This window comes from Lucilia sericata, unplaced genomic scaffold (genome assembly GCF_015586225.1).
Source record: "Lucilia sericata isolate MDLA Ls3-8-SP2 unplaced genomic scaffold, ASM1558622v1 Contig000031F_arrow, whole genome shotgun sequence".
In the NCBI taxonomy this organism is placed as follows: domain Eukaryota; kingdom Metazoa; phylum Arthropoda; class Insecta; order Diptera; family Calliphoridae; genus Lucilia; species Lucilia sericata.
The window spans coordinates 1,144,204-1,156,818 of record NW_023994069.1 but is presented as its reverse complement, the minus strand read 5'-3'; the positions used below and the strand labels follow the sequence as shown (position 1 = coordinate 1,156,818).

General features: G+C 30.2%; 2 protein-coding genes across 9 annotated transcripts in view; one reads left to right on the top strand and one right to left on the bottom strand.

Annotated features, from left to right (window-relative positions):
- The window catches only part of LOC119611809, a 79,547-nt gene extending 67,517 nt beyond the window's left edge, over positions 1 to 12,030 (bottom strand). For 3 of the 8 annotated variants that reach the window (XM_037967547.1, XM_037967564.1, XM_037967555.1), the window contains exon 1: positions 11,086 to 11,604. The gene's annotated coding sequence lies outside the window, so the exon portion shown is untranslated. Of the gene's footprint in view, positions 1 to 11,085; positions 11,605 to 11,926 lie in introns of those variants that run through there. The other 5 variants (XM_037967509.1, XM_037967540.1, XM_037967524.1 and 2 more) reach the window with 4 other exon arrangements.
- Positions 4,211 to 6,116, top strand: LOC119611864 (pH-sensitive chloride channel 2-like). The gene has a single exon (XM_037967575.1). It carries the CDS (start codon positions 4,390 to 4,392, stop codon positions 6,067 to 6,069), a length of 1,680 nt encoding a protein of 559 aa, XP_037823503.1. The 5' UTR covers positions 4,211 to 4,389; the 3' UTR covers positions 6,070 to 6,116.
- Positions 12,031 to 12,615: the final 585 nt, after the last annotated feature.

Genomic DNA, 12,615 nt, shown 5'->3' with positions numbered 1-12,615 from the left:
TATTACATGTGTGATAAGTTTCATTAAAATCGGAGATGGTAAATCCGACTGCTGTCCGCTTTCACAGGGATTCTCCCAACATTACAAGTTTTATTGAAACCAAAATATTTGTCAAATTTTTTGAGGATTTGTCCATGTCATATACGATATTAAAATTTAGAATAAATGAGTAAATTGTGGAAACAAATAACAAAAGAATAGATTCATACAGTACCACTTTCCGAAAAAAAAAAAACATTGAAGAAATAGCTATCTGAACTAATTTGGACGATTTTTGCTGAGACCAATAGGTAAAGAGTTACACGTATTTGAATAAAACCCTGTATGACCAAAATGTCCAACTTTGACCCCCTCTAAGTCCGGCAGTTCTGGACAGATAGTGCTGAAAATATGTGTATACTATCCAATAGTACTAACGTGGGTGCAAATTTCATCAAAGTCGGAAGACGTCGATTTTTAAAGTTGGGTCACTTGACACGAAATGACCCATAAGCTTTTTCAGAAAATAAGTTTTCATCTTTTTGAATAGAATTTTTTGTTATTACCATTATAGAAAAACTTTTCAAACGATTTGTTGACATTAAACTGATTTTCTGAGATAGTGGTGGGGTCAGTTATGGAGGGATCCTTATAAAATGTGATAGATTTAGGTAAAAATTATTTTTTTTTATGGAGACGGGAATATAAAATCGTCACAGATATAAACAATATATAAATAATAACCCATACATACACTATCGACCTTTAGATCTTTTTATGAATATAGCTTTTAATTTAAGCTCAAATACATTTTGTTATTTATTAATTTTTACACCCTTCACCTTCGTGAGAAGGGTATATATAAGTTTGTCATTCCGTTTGTAATTTCTATAATATAATTTTCCGACCCTATAAAGTATATATATTCTGGATCCTTATAGATAGCGGAGTCGATTTAGCCATGTCCGTCTGTCTGTCTGTGTGTATGTTGAAATCAGTTTTCAGAAGACCCCAGATATCTGCGAGATCCGAATTTTCAATAATTCTATCGGAAATACGGTCGAATAGAAAGCTATTTAAAATCAGCCCAATCGGCCCATAAATAACGAAGATATGAGTAAAAATCCGAGCCCACCTCTGAAAATTTCATCAAAAATTTACTTTTTTCGTGCATGCTTATACAAAACAATAAACAAACAAAAACAAAACACAGTATCAAACGGTAAATTTTTTTTGTTATTTGTTATTGTAATTCTTGTTTATAAACACAAAGCAAAGAATGAACATCACGTTACGTTGTTATTGGCTAGAAACATGAAATTAAATATGTAGAGCCTGGATTAGGCGAGAACACATTAAAGGGCACTTTTTGGTACTTTTTCGTTCTACAAAAGGTACTTTTTGAATTTTCTATAATATTGAACCTAGAAACATGAAATTTAGCATGTAGGACCTTGACTAAGTAAGAACCTATAAAAAGGGATTTTTTGGTACTTTTTCGTTCTACAAAAGGTACTTTTTGAATTTTCTATAATATTGAACCTAGAAACATGAAATTTAGCATGTGGGGTTTGACTAGGTAAGAACCTATAAAAGGGGACTTTTTGGTACTTTTTCGTTCTACAAAAGGTACTTTTTTAATTTTCTATAATATTGAACCTAGAAACATGAAATTAAGTATGTTGAGCCCGAATTAGGTCAGAACAAATAAAAGGAGACTTTTTGGTACTTTTTCGTTCTACAAAAGGTACTTTTTGAATTTTCTATAATATTGAACCTAGAAATATGAAATTTAGCATGTAGGGCTTTTACTAGGTAAGAACCTATAAAAGGGGACTTTTTGGTCCTTTTTCGTTCTACAAAAGGTACTTTTTGAATTTTCTATAATATTGAACCTAGAAACATGAAATTTAGCATGTAGGGCTTTGACTAGGTAAGAACCTATAAAAGGGGACTTTTTGGTACTTTTTCGTTCTACAAAAGGTACTTTTTTAATTTTCTATAATATTGAACCTAGAAACATGAAATTTAGCATGTAGGACCTTGACTAAGTAAGAACCTATAAAAAGGGATTTTTTGGTACTTTTTCGTTCTACAAAAGGTAATTTTTGAATTTTCTATAATATTGAACCTAGAAACATGAAATTTAGCATGTAGGACCTTGACTAAGTAAGAACCTATAAAAAGGGATTTTTTGGTACTTTTTCGTTCTACAAAAGGTACTTTTTGAATTTTCTATAATATTGAACCTAGAAACATGAAATTTAGCATGTAGGGCTTTGACTAGGTAAGAACCTATAAAAGGGGACTTTTTGGTACTTTTTCGTTCTACAAAAGGTACTTTTTTAATTTTCTATAATATTGAACCTAGAAACATGAAATTAAGTATGTTGAGCCCGAATTAGGTCAGAACAAATAAAAGGGGACTTTTTGATACTTTTTCGTTCTACAAAAGGTACTTTTTGAATTTTCTATAATATTGAACCTAGAAACATGAAATTTAGCATGTAGGGCCTTGACTAGGTAAGAACCTATAAAAGGGGACTTTTTGGTACTTTTTCGTTTTACAATAGGTACATTTTGAAATTTCTATAATATTGAACCTAGAAATATGAAATTAAGCATGAAGAGCACGGATTAAGTTAGAACGTATAAAATGGGATACAATTGGTATTTTTTGATTTTTTTTAATAAAATTCGTACTGACTGTTTTTTAACACATCATGGTGAAGGGTATATAAGATTCGGCACAGCCGAATATAGTACTCTTACTTGTTATTTCTAATGTTATATATGTATTACGTTAAATAGAATCAAAAAATTTATAAATGTTTCAAAATTGTAAACCCACAACATATAATCAAAAATTTATGAGCTATTCTACATTATCACAGTATAGTTTTATTGGTTTATAAATTTTTTAAATTTATTAGGTAAAAAAATAATTTTTTCCAGAAAAAAAGAAAGAAATCAAGGAAAGTTGCGATCATAATTCAAAAAAATTAGATCAAACGATCTTTAGTAAAATTATTGGAAAATGTTTCTCAAACTAATAAGTAATCAAAATATAATACTTCTGCTAATCAAAGGGCATTAAACTTGACCTTCAAAAATAAATTTATTTTAAAAGCATTATTTGATTGGAATAAGAAATGCCGTATTATCTATTTGGATATTATCATTAGACCGAAGAATACGAATAAAATTTTTTCATGCGTTTAAAAGAAGATCTGTCTGGTGACTCCAGTGTAAATGACGCCATGGCGTTCGTTTTTGCTAATACTGGTGAATTACAGCCACCCAAGAAAATTAAATTTTTAAGAACGGGTCTACTATGCATACGTAAGTATATATAAACGTTTCTGTCTAATGTTATTACTAGGTATTATTTTTTACCAACGATCAAAAGTGGTGCTCTATCTATCACAATTTTAGACACAAGTAAATATTGATATTTCATGAAAAGACAAAAGCTTGATAACAATTTTAAAATTGGTTACCTTTTGCTGCTACGCTTAAATTTAAACATTTTGATTTATCTACCAGATAACAATACACATTAAATTATATTAAAATAAATACAACGAATAACTATAAAATAAAATTTATATTTATATAAATATTATTAATATTAAATTATCATTAGTCACAAGTGGCTCTTGTTACCCTACATATGTACATCCATGTGTATGTGCCAAACACACCTATGCAGTATTTCTGAAATTTCGATTTTCTATTTTAACAATTTCCAACGGAACATTTACTTACATTGAACAAATGTTTAATTGAAAGTGATTTTGAAAATTACACAGGTCAACGTTGAACAAAAAACCTTTTAAATAATTTTTACTTATTCTAGTATTATTTGGAGAGCTGATCCCGAAAATAACAATATCACCCATATTTCGATATTTTAGTCCCCGTGACTGTATACTTGTCATATAAAATTAAAATCTTAATTTTAATTTTTCACTTTCAATAACAGTTTTAAACCAAATTAACTAATTTCAAAACTAATATACAATTTTTAAAATAACTTATATTTTACCAAACTAAAAATAGTAGCAGCTAACGAATTCGTCAGTATAGATCTAGTCTCATGGACTTCATAATACACATACTACGTATATACGGATGTATGCGGACAGATAGCTACGTAATTCAACTAAATATTGTATCGTAAATAAAACTAGAACATTCATTCAAGTAAATTTTCCAACAAAAATAATCAAGTAGCAAATTCATAAACAGTATGAAAAATCTTTGCGATCCGAGTACAACGAACTTAAATATTTCTTATACCTAACGGTTATACGAGTACAAACGTCGCTTTTTCAAAATAACACCTTCTAAAGGTGGCGGTGTTAATGTAAAAAAAAGTAAAGAAGAATCAAAAAATAAATAATAAATATGAATATTTATTTTGTGTTCGCGTTCTTAGCAGCAAGTTACATCGGACAATCTTTAGCTTTAACATCTGGTCTAAACGAAAACGGTATAAATAGTGCAGGAGCAGCAGCTACAGTAGTGTCAGCTGCAACAGCGGCTATATTGGCCACAGACAAACAAGATGTTAGTGATCTTAATGACGACAAAGTACATGTTTCGCTGTCGGGAAAGTTAAATTCTGTTTCGCTAAATAACAGCAGTACCTTCAATGTTTTGTCAGATTTAAATGTTACAAAATTTTCGGATGACACTTGTCCCTCTATGGATGATGCTGACGCATTGACTCAAACTCAGTTAATAAATCGTTTGACTGCACCTTGTCGTTATGATCGATTGGAGCGTCCTCCTGTTATTGTTAATGGCACTTCAGCTGAAACAGCCCTGAATGTTTATGTGCGTGTCTATATATACGTTCTTAAAAATTTAGATTCCAGCGATTTGCAGTTCCAAATGCATGGTCTCATTCAGATGCGTTTTAAAGATCCACGTCTAGCGTTTTCCAAGTATGCACCCTCTAGAACTCAATCAATTCTGGGGGAATCGTCTTTACGTGGACTTATTTGGGTGCCCCACATTTTTCTGGCTAACGAACATGATTCTAGTGTACTCGGCACTAACGAGAAAGACATACTCACTGCCATAAGTCCTGATGGTACTGTTATTATATCTGCTCGTGTTCAGGCCACTCTATATTGTTGGATGAAATTGCAAAAGTTTCCTTTTGATGAACAGCTCTGTCCCACGGTTCTTGAGAGCTGGATGTATAATTCCTCAGAAATTCTTCTAAAGTGGGAACAAAATGAACCGGTGGCTTTTGATCCCAAAATGCATTTAACTGAATATGCGCTACAGAATGTTTGGAAAAACGAGACCATTATTAATGCCGATTTAGATGATTTACGTCATGGAGCCTTTGCGGGCAACTACAGTTCTTTATCGTTTACCGTTCATTTAACACGGGAAGTAGGTTACTATGTCATGGATTATTTCCTGCCTTCTATAATGATCGTAGCCATATCCTGGGTATCATTTTGGTTGCAGGCCGATCAAACACCAGCACGCACTACACTCGGCTGCACAACCCTACTCTCATTTATTACTCTGGCCTCATCTCAAGAAAATAATTTGCCAAAAGTTAGTTACATAAAAATTTCGGAAGTTTGGTTTCTTGGCTGCACTTGTTTTATATTTGGCAGCCTTGTGGAATTTGCCTTTGTCAATACAATATGGCGTCGCAAGCATAGTGTTGAAGTAAAAAAAGTTAAAAGCAAATATATTTTAAAATCGACGCTAACGCCACGCATGAAAAGACATAAAATGATGGACAATGTTAACTGTGATAATCTAGCTACTACAAAACACGGATGTGAACGCTATCTATCCGTGATCGAGTCCCCAGTCATTATAACAGTGGATGATGAAACATCGAATAAATTTAAATCTACCGAGTCGATCACAACAACGCCTTCACTTAGTGTAGATGAGTGTGAAAAGGAGAAAAAGTATCCGACAAATAATTCCTGGTCGACAATGACACCACACGAGGTCTCTTTGTGGATAGATAGAAAAGCCCGCTTTGTATTCCCGCTGGCATTTATTATATTTAATGCATTCTTCTGGACCTTTGTTTATTGTTTGTAAAAATAAAATCAAGTCTTTATGATTATTTTAATTTATAAGTTAAATAATAGCTGTGTTTTTATATGGTTAATAGGCAATGTCGTAAAAACCATTTCAAGTGGTGGTATATCGAAAAAAGTGAAAGAAATATGTGATTTCTAAAATGTCTAAGTCAAGTCTAAATTTTTCATTGGAACTAATCAAGCATGTTCACAAAGTAGAAAACGTGTATGTGAAAAATTAACTAAATTTTTTATATAGATATAACCTATAAAGCGACATAGCTAGACGGTTGTCACACCTTAAAATGTTGTCAGATTTGGCAATATACAGACAATTACAAATTGTTAGCAATAGATAAATTGTCAGTTTACACGATTGTAACAAAACCTTACAGTTTGTCAGACAATAACTTTATCTGTCAACTAAAATTTTTGTCAAACATGTTGTATGACAAAAGTTGTCAAAACCCATTTAAGCTGCATATGTTTCTCTAATTCTCAGTGTTGGCAATATTAATAATTTACCTGACAATGGTGCCATTTGTCAGATGCATAAAATTCGCACATCGGACAATAAAAATTTGTCAGACAATTATCCTACAATGATTTGGCAATGCAAACGTAATGTATTTACAATTTGTACTGACAACGTTGAAAGACAAAAATTTTAAGTTCCCACGATTATTAGACATTATCTGAACATTTTTCTAACAACATTGTAAGATCTGACAACCGTGTATACATAGCTTAATACTTATGACATGTACGTCATTGAAAATAAAAATTTTATCTAGTTTTTCTAAATCATCATTAAAAGAAAATTGATTATTAGACATCACTAAAGTAAAAAAACTAAGTGTTACTAACTAAGTAGTAACAGTTAAAGCTGCATGGCTGTCAGATCTTATAACGTTGGCAGTAAAATGTTCAGAAAATTTCTAACAATCCTGTGAACTTTTTTTGCTTTGAATCGTCAGAAAATGCATTTCTGACAATGTTGTAAGAAAAAGTTGTAAGTGGACACGCTTGTTAGACATTTTCTGAGCATTTTACTGCCAACGTTGTAAGATCTTACAACCGTATATACTAGTTAGTACTAGTATAAATTTTCGTATAAATACTTTTTCGTATTAAGTAAATATGGCACCTTAAATGTAAAAAGCTTTTTTCTGTAATTGTCACTTAAGTGTCAATTTCAAATTCTTTGCAATTTATTACACATGTTTCTATGTATGCACTCTAAATAATACGCTTTAATCTCTTTTAAGTTATACAAAACTATTTTCAAACTTAAACTAAATACATACATACATATGTATGTATGTATGTACATATTTATGTACATTTCCTTCATGATCCTATAACTATTACAAGCTGATGTTTATTTTATGTACATATTTACTTACTCAAGTGTATAATGAAGAGTGTAGACTTTATTTATAGAACTTTAAGTTTTCAACAATGTTTTGATTGCAGCTATTCTATTTGCAATTTCATCATTAATTGAAATGAATTCGGCAAATTGATAAGAAACAGAAAACTATTGTTTCGCAAAAAAATTAAATATTTTTTAAATGGCTTCCGAGATTATGTAACTACAGCTAATAGCTACACCATGACAATAAAGAATTAACTTAATTAGTATTAAAAATTTTTAATAGGTTGTATCCCTCGAATTTGAAAATAGCCATATAATCTTATTCTGCTATCAAATTCGCTGTACTTAGTGTATTTGAGAATTAAATTTTGTCATTATGTTCCATTATGTGGAAAAATCTATTTCTATTCGAAACCTTTTGTCCCACATATCGAGTAAAGTGAGGGGATTCCTGCTATACAAATGTCAAATTTCATGCCTAAAAAGTAGTTTTCGAGTAAGTTATGAAATTTAAAGACATTTTATGAAGGAGGCCTTATATATGTAAGTAAGAGCTAGGGTTAACTATGGCTCTACATATATTTATCAAGACAATGTAAAGACAATTTTCTCTAGATAAGATTTTGTTCAAATATTAAAAACATAGAATTTAAATAGCACTATTTTTGAAGATATCAAAAAAGTCATATTTTTCCCAATTTGACAATTTTTAATCGATTTTCGACACGCTATCCGATTTGACAAAAATTTTAGACACCTAATGTACTTACTTACATACGTAAATAAGTTCGATTCAATTTATATCAAGAGCAAAAAAGTATTTTTCCCTCAAAATATGACTACTCAATGTTTGGATTCTTCAAAGGAGACCTACATTTTTGCATTTTTCTATGAGTTCTTCTAATAGATTTGGATAATTCACTGTCTGTTTCAACGGAGCTGTTTCTACGGAGATAAAATAAGGATGTTCCTACAATCCAATCCAAGATAACACTTCTCGCCAAAAGATGTTACATAGTGCAAAGGAATATATCACCCCTTGCCTACCTTCCACAACGATGTTGTAGGAAAATATCCTAGACTCCACATTATCATGTGGACATAATATCCAACACGAAACATAGATAAATGGATGTATGTATACCTCCTATTCTTATATACGGATCTATTGCATGGTGGACTTCATAAATACAAAGCTATACAAAGTTCAGAAATCATCATACATTGGAATAACAGGTGCTCTAAGAACTGTTGCTTTTGAAGCTCTGAACACTATATTTCACATATTTCCTATAGATGTACATAAATATAATGGTCATATCTGTTTGCTATGACCAAATTTTAAAGTGTTTTCAAAGTAAGAGTTACTTCTAGTAGCTAGTGCAGTAGGAGTTACCTACCGAGTGAATATACCACCAGAATCTTTACTGATGGCTCTAAAATGTACTGCGATGTTGGTTCTGGTATCTTGTGTGAAAACGCTGGGTGTTTTTCAGGCTGAAATATTTGCGACCATTTCCCTATTAGTCAGACAATTTAAGAAAGATCTGTCAAGTATGGATCTCCTGTCTGATATTACCCTTGTTTGTATCCCAGCGCATAGAGACTATTATGGAAATGAAGAAAATAGATGAATGAAAAAACCTAGGCCTTCATTCAATGAGAAACGCATAAGACACCTTATAACCCGAAATAGACAAGATATATGGAGGTTAGTTAGTTAGTTTGAAAGGAGGATGTATATACATCAAATCCGAAGAAATACACCTAGGCCTCTATCGGGCCTGTTGTGCGCTCCTAAACCAGTGCCTCAGGTGGGAATCGAACCCACCACCTCCGGTCTACCAGACTAGAACACTAACCACTAACCTACCGGAGGCCACTATATGGAGGTTAATAGCAGCAGTAATAACTAAGCAGACATGCAAATCGACTTGGGCTCCCCTTCAATGAATTCTGTTCATTACATTAAGGCCCGTTGTCTCAACTTCTGTTTATCGTTTAACCAATAGATATACTTCTTGTATGAAAACTGTAAGTTTATTGTATCGATAAAATACAACCAGATATCGAGAAAATGGGGCTATATATATATATATATATATATATATATATATATATATATATATATATATATATATATATATATATATATATATATATATATATATATATATATATATGTAAAAATTTAAAAAACGGTAAAATTTTTTTTGGAAAATTATCAAATTATCAATATTTGAACAATTACCAAAATTGATGATACACATTAAAATCTCCAAAAAGTACTTTTTTGTCATTTTAAACAGCTCACCAAATATTGACCAGAGTAGAAAAATTATATCTTAGAATGAAATACATATACATACATATGTATGTACCCTGTAAAAATTGAGACTACTCCGCAAACGCATGTAAAGAGTTCTCCTCAAAGTACAAGGACTGGTCCAAAACTAATCCAAATATATGTAAAAAACATACTCCATTTAACATTGTGATGTCATAGGTGAGGACATCAATGCATTACATCGGAGTAATCCCGAAACTAGTCCCTTGCTGAAATTATGGGAGTACATGATCCGCAACATGGTTCTATGTAATGCAGGATATGGACCATGTTGTTTTAAAAAATAATAAACATGATCCATGCCTGCATTACATAGGCCTGCTAAACGTTACTTGGACTCCAAAGAAAAAAAAACAAAAACACACCTAATTTTCTGCTCACATGTATATAAATTAATATGGTTGCATTGAGCAGCAAGCGAAATGGGCGGTGAAAGGCGGTTCGTGTGTAATACATTCAAAAATGTATCTAATTGTTTAGATTTGTAACTTTTATTTTAGGTTAGAAAATTAGTTTTAATAGAAATATAGTCGAATAAAATAAATGGGACATTGCTAACAAATTATATCTAGAATCTAGATAACTGTTACAAGTTTCCATTGTTTTTATCACTTACTGTTTAAACGAATAATTCGGCATACAATAACACATAAAGTCACTTATATGTACGTATGTACTGGCGGGTATGTACATACATATATAAATATGTATGTATGTGTATGTATGTATTTGTATATAATATGTGTAGTATTTTAATAATTCCGGCTCTTATACACCACGTATTATATGTTATATAATATTTTCTTTGTTTTAATTTTGTACATAAGTATTTTAAATTAAATTTAGAAATTAGTTTTTACTGGCTTTTTTACACTAAAAAAAATTATAATATTTGCTTGTATTATATAATAAACTGCTTAAGAACCTTTTACTAACATTAAATAAGGAAATGCCATTAAAACAATATAAATACTAATCGTAGAAAATAATGAAGGAAAATCGATTGTTTTCTTGATTGAAAGAGTAAATGGTTCATTTTACGAATTAATTATTTATATAGAAATATGTGGTTCTAATAAACTTCTAACACAATAATCACGGACACTAAACTATAAAATTCACAGTAAACACTTAGATACATATACATATATTCACACGCACACACTCTGACACACATTATACATTCAGACACTCTCCTATATGTTTGTATATAACACTAGTGAATGAAATGTATCTTTTATTTCTTACTCTTTATCGTTTTATATATATATATGTTTTTTCTTTTATGCTTTATTTAATTTTTTTCTTACTTCTTTATCATATTCGTTTTATTGTCCTCTTTTTTTTCTTTTCTTTGTTTATTAGTTGACAAAACTAGACTTTGGGTGGGTACAAATCAATTTTTTTTCCTTTCTTTCTTTGATTTGGTATTGATTTGTAACTTAATTGTGATTTAAGTTTTAATTTATTATCACCTGCAGAGTAAATTAAAATAGTACACACTCACACTTTTAATTTGTTTGGGACTTAATTGATGTTGTGTTAATTAAGCAAAAAACATGAGAATAAATTATTATAATCATACTTTTGGGTATTTTAATAGATTTTTTTATTTCCGTTTCCTTTTTTTCATTCCTTTAGTGGAACGAACGAAACACACTCTTGCAACGATTATAAATAAATGACCCTTCTTTATGTGAATTTAAGTATGTGGATATAGATACACTTTTTATATATTTTTACTACAGAAATACAGATATAATTTTCTTGGTTACTTGTTATTATTATTTTTTTTCTTAGTAATTTTTTCCCGTATTAACATGATGTGTAATTGAATGACCCACTTTATGTATACAAAAACATAGAAACATACATTCATGCATAGATATGTATGTATGTATTTATACTATGTAATTGTATATGTGTAAATTATTTCACATTAAATATGTATGTTTAGGTATTCCCATAAAAATTGTATGTATGTATGTATAATTTTGTTCCTTTAAAATTTTTATACACTTTGTTTTTTGGAACTTTTAGAATATTTTATTTGTTAAACTTTTCATTTTTTATCATTATATTTTATTAAATATGTGTATTACTACATATATCTTTGTGTATGTACTTAGGTATATAAATAAAAGTATATACTTTTTATTTCTTTTTTTTTAATAATTACTATGTGGAACTTTAAATTTCTTTGAAATCCACACTTGTCTGTGTATAGTTTGGCACTGATTGTTAGCTTATCAAACTTAACTCGAGCACTGACATCTCGAAATCAGGATATACAATAAGTTTGCTCAACGCGTTTCTCGTTTCCTTACAATGGTTATAGTATCCTTTTTTAATTTTACTCTATTACACACAGCCACATACAAACATATATAAAGAAGACAACACAGCATAAGTATGTACACGTTTCTGAGAAAGAAAGAGAGATACAGAGAGAGAGTGAATCAGAGACTTGTGTATACAAAAATCTAGGGATGAAAATGTTGTTATAATTGGTACTTTTTTGGTACAATTCAATCAAAAAGGAATACAATAATTCGAAATGTTGTTTATAGTGTCCGTAAGATGACAAACTATTTGGATACGGTTACGGTGTTCCGCTAAAATATCATTTGACCAAGGTTCGGGTTTCGTCAAAAGTTTGTCAAAATTCTCGATTTTACTGCCTTATTTATAACAATATATAAAAGGTTCATAGAACAAAATTTGTCTTATAAAGCTTTTATAAAACGTTATGAATAATGCCTTTAATGTTTAAATTCTTTTCGGGAATTATATATATCGAAAACAGAACAAAAATAAATATATCGAAAAACAAGAAAGAA

Excerpts from the sequence above, each read along its gene's own strand:
- LOC119611864 (XM_037967575.1), top strand. The coding sequence starts at position 4,390 with ATGAATATTTATTTTGTGTTCGCGTTCTTAGCAGCAAGTTACATCGGA.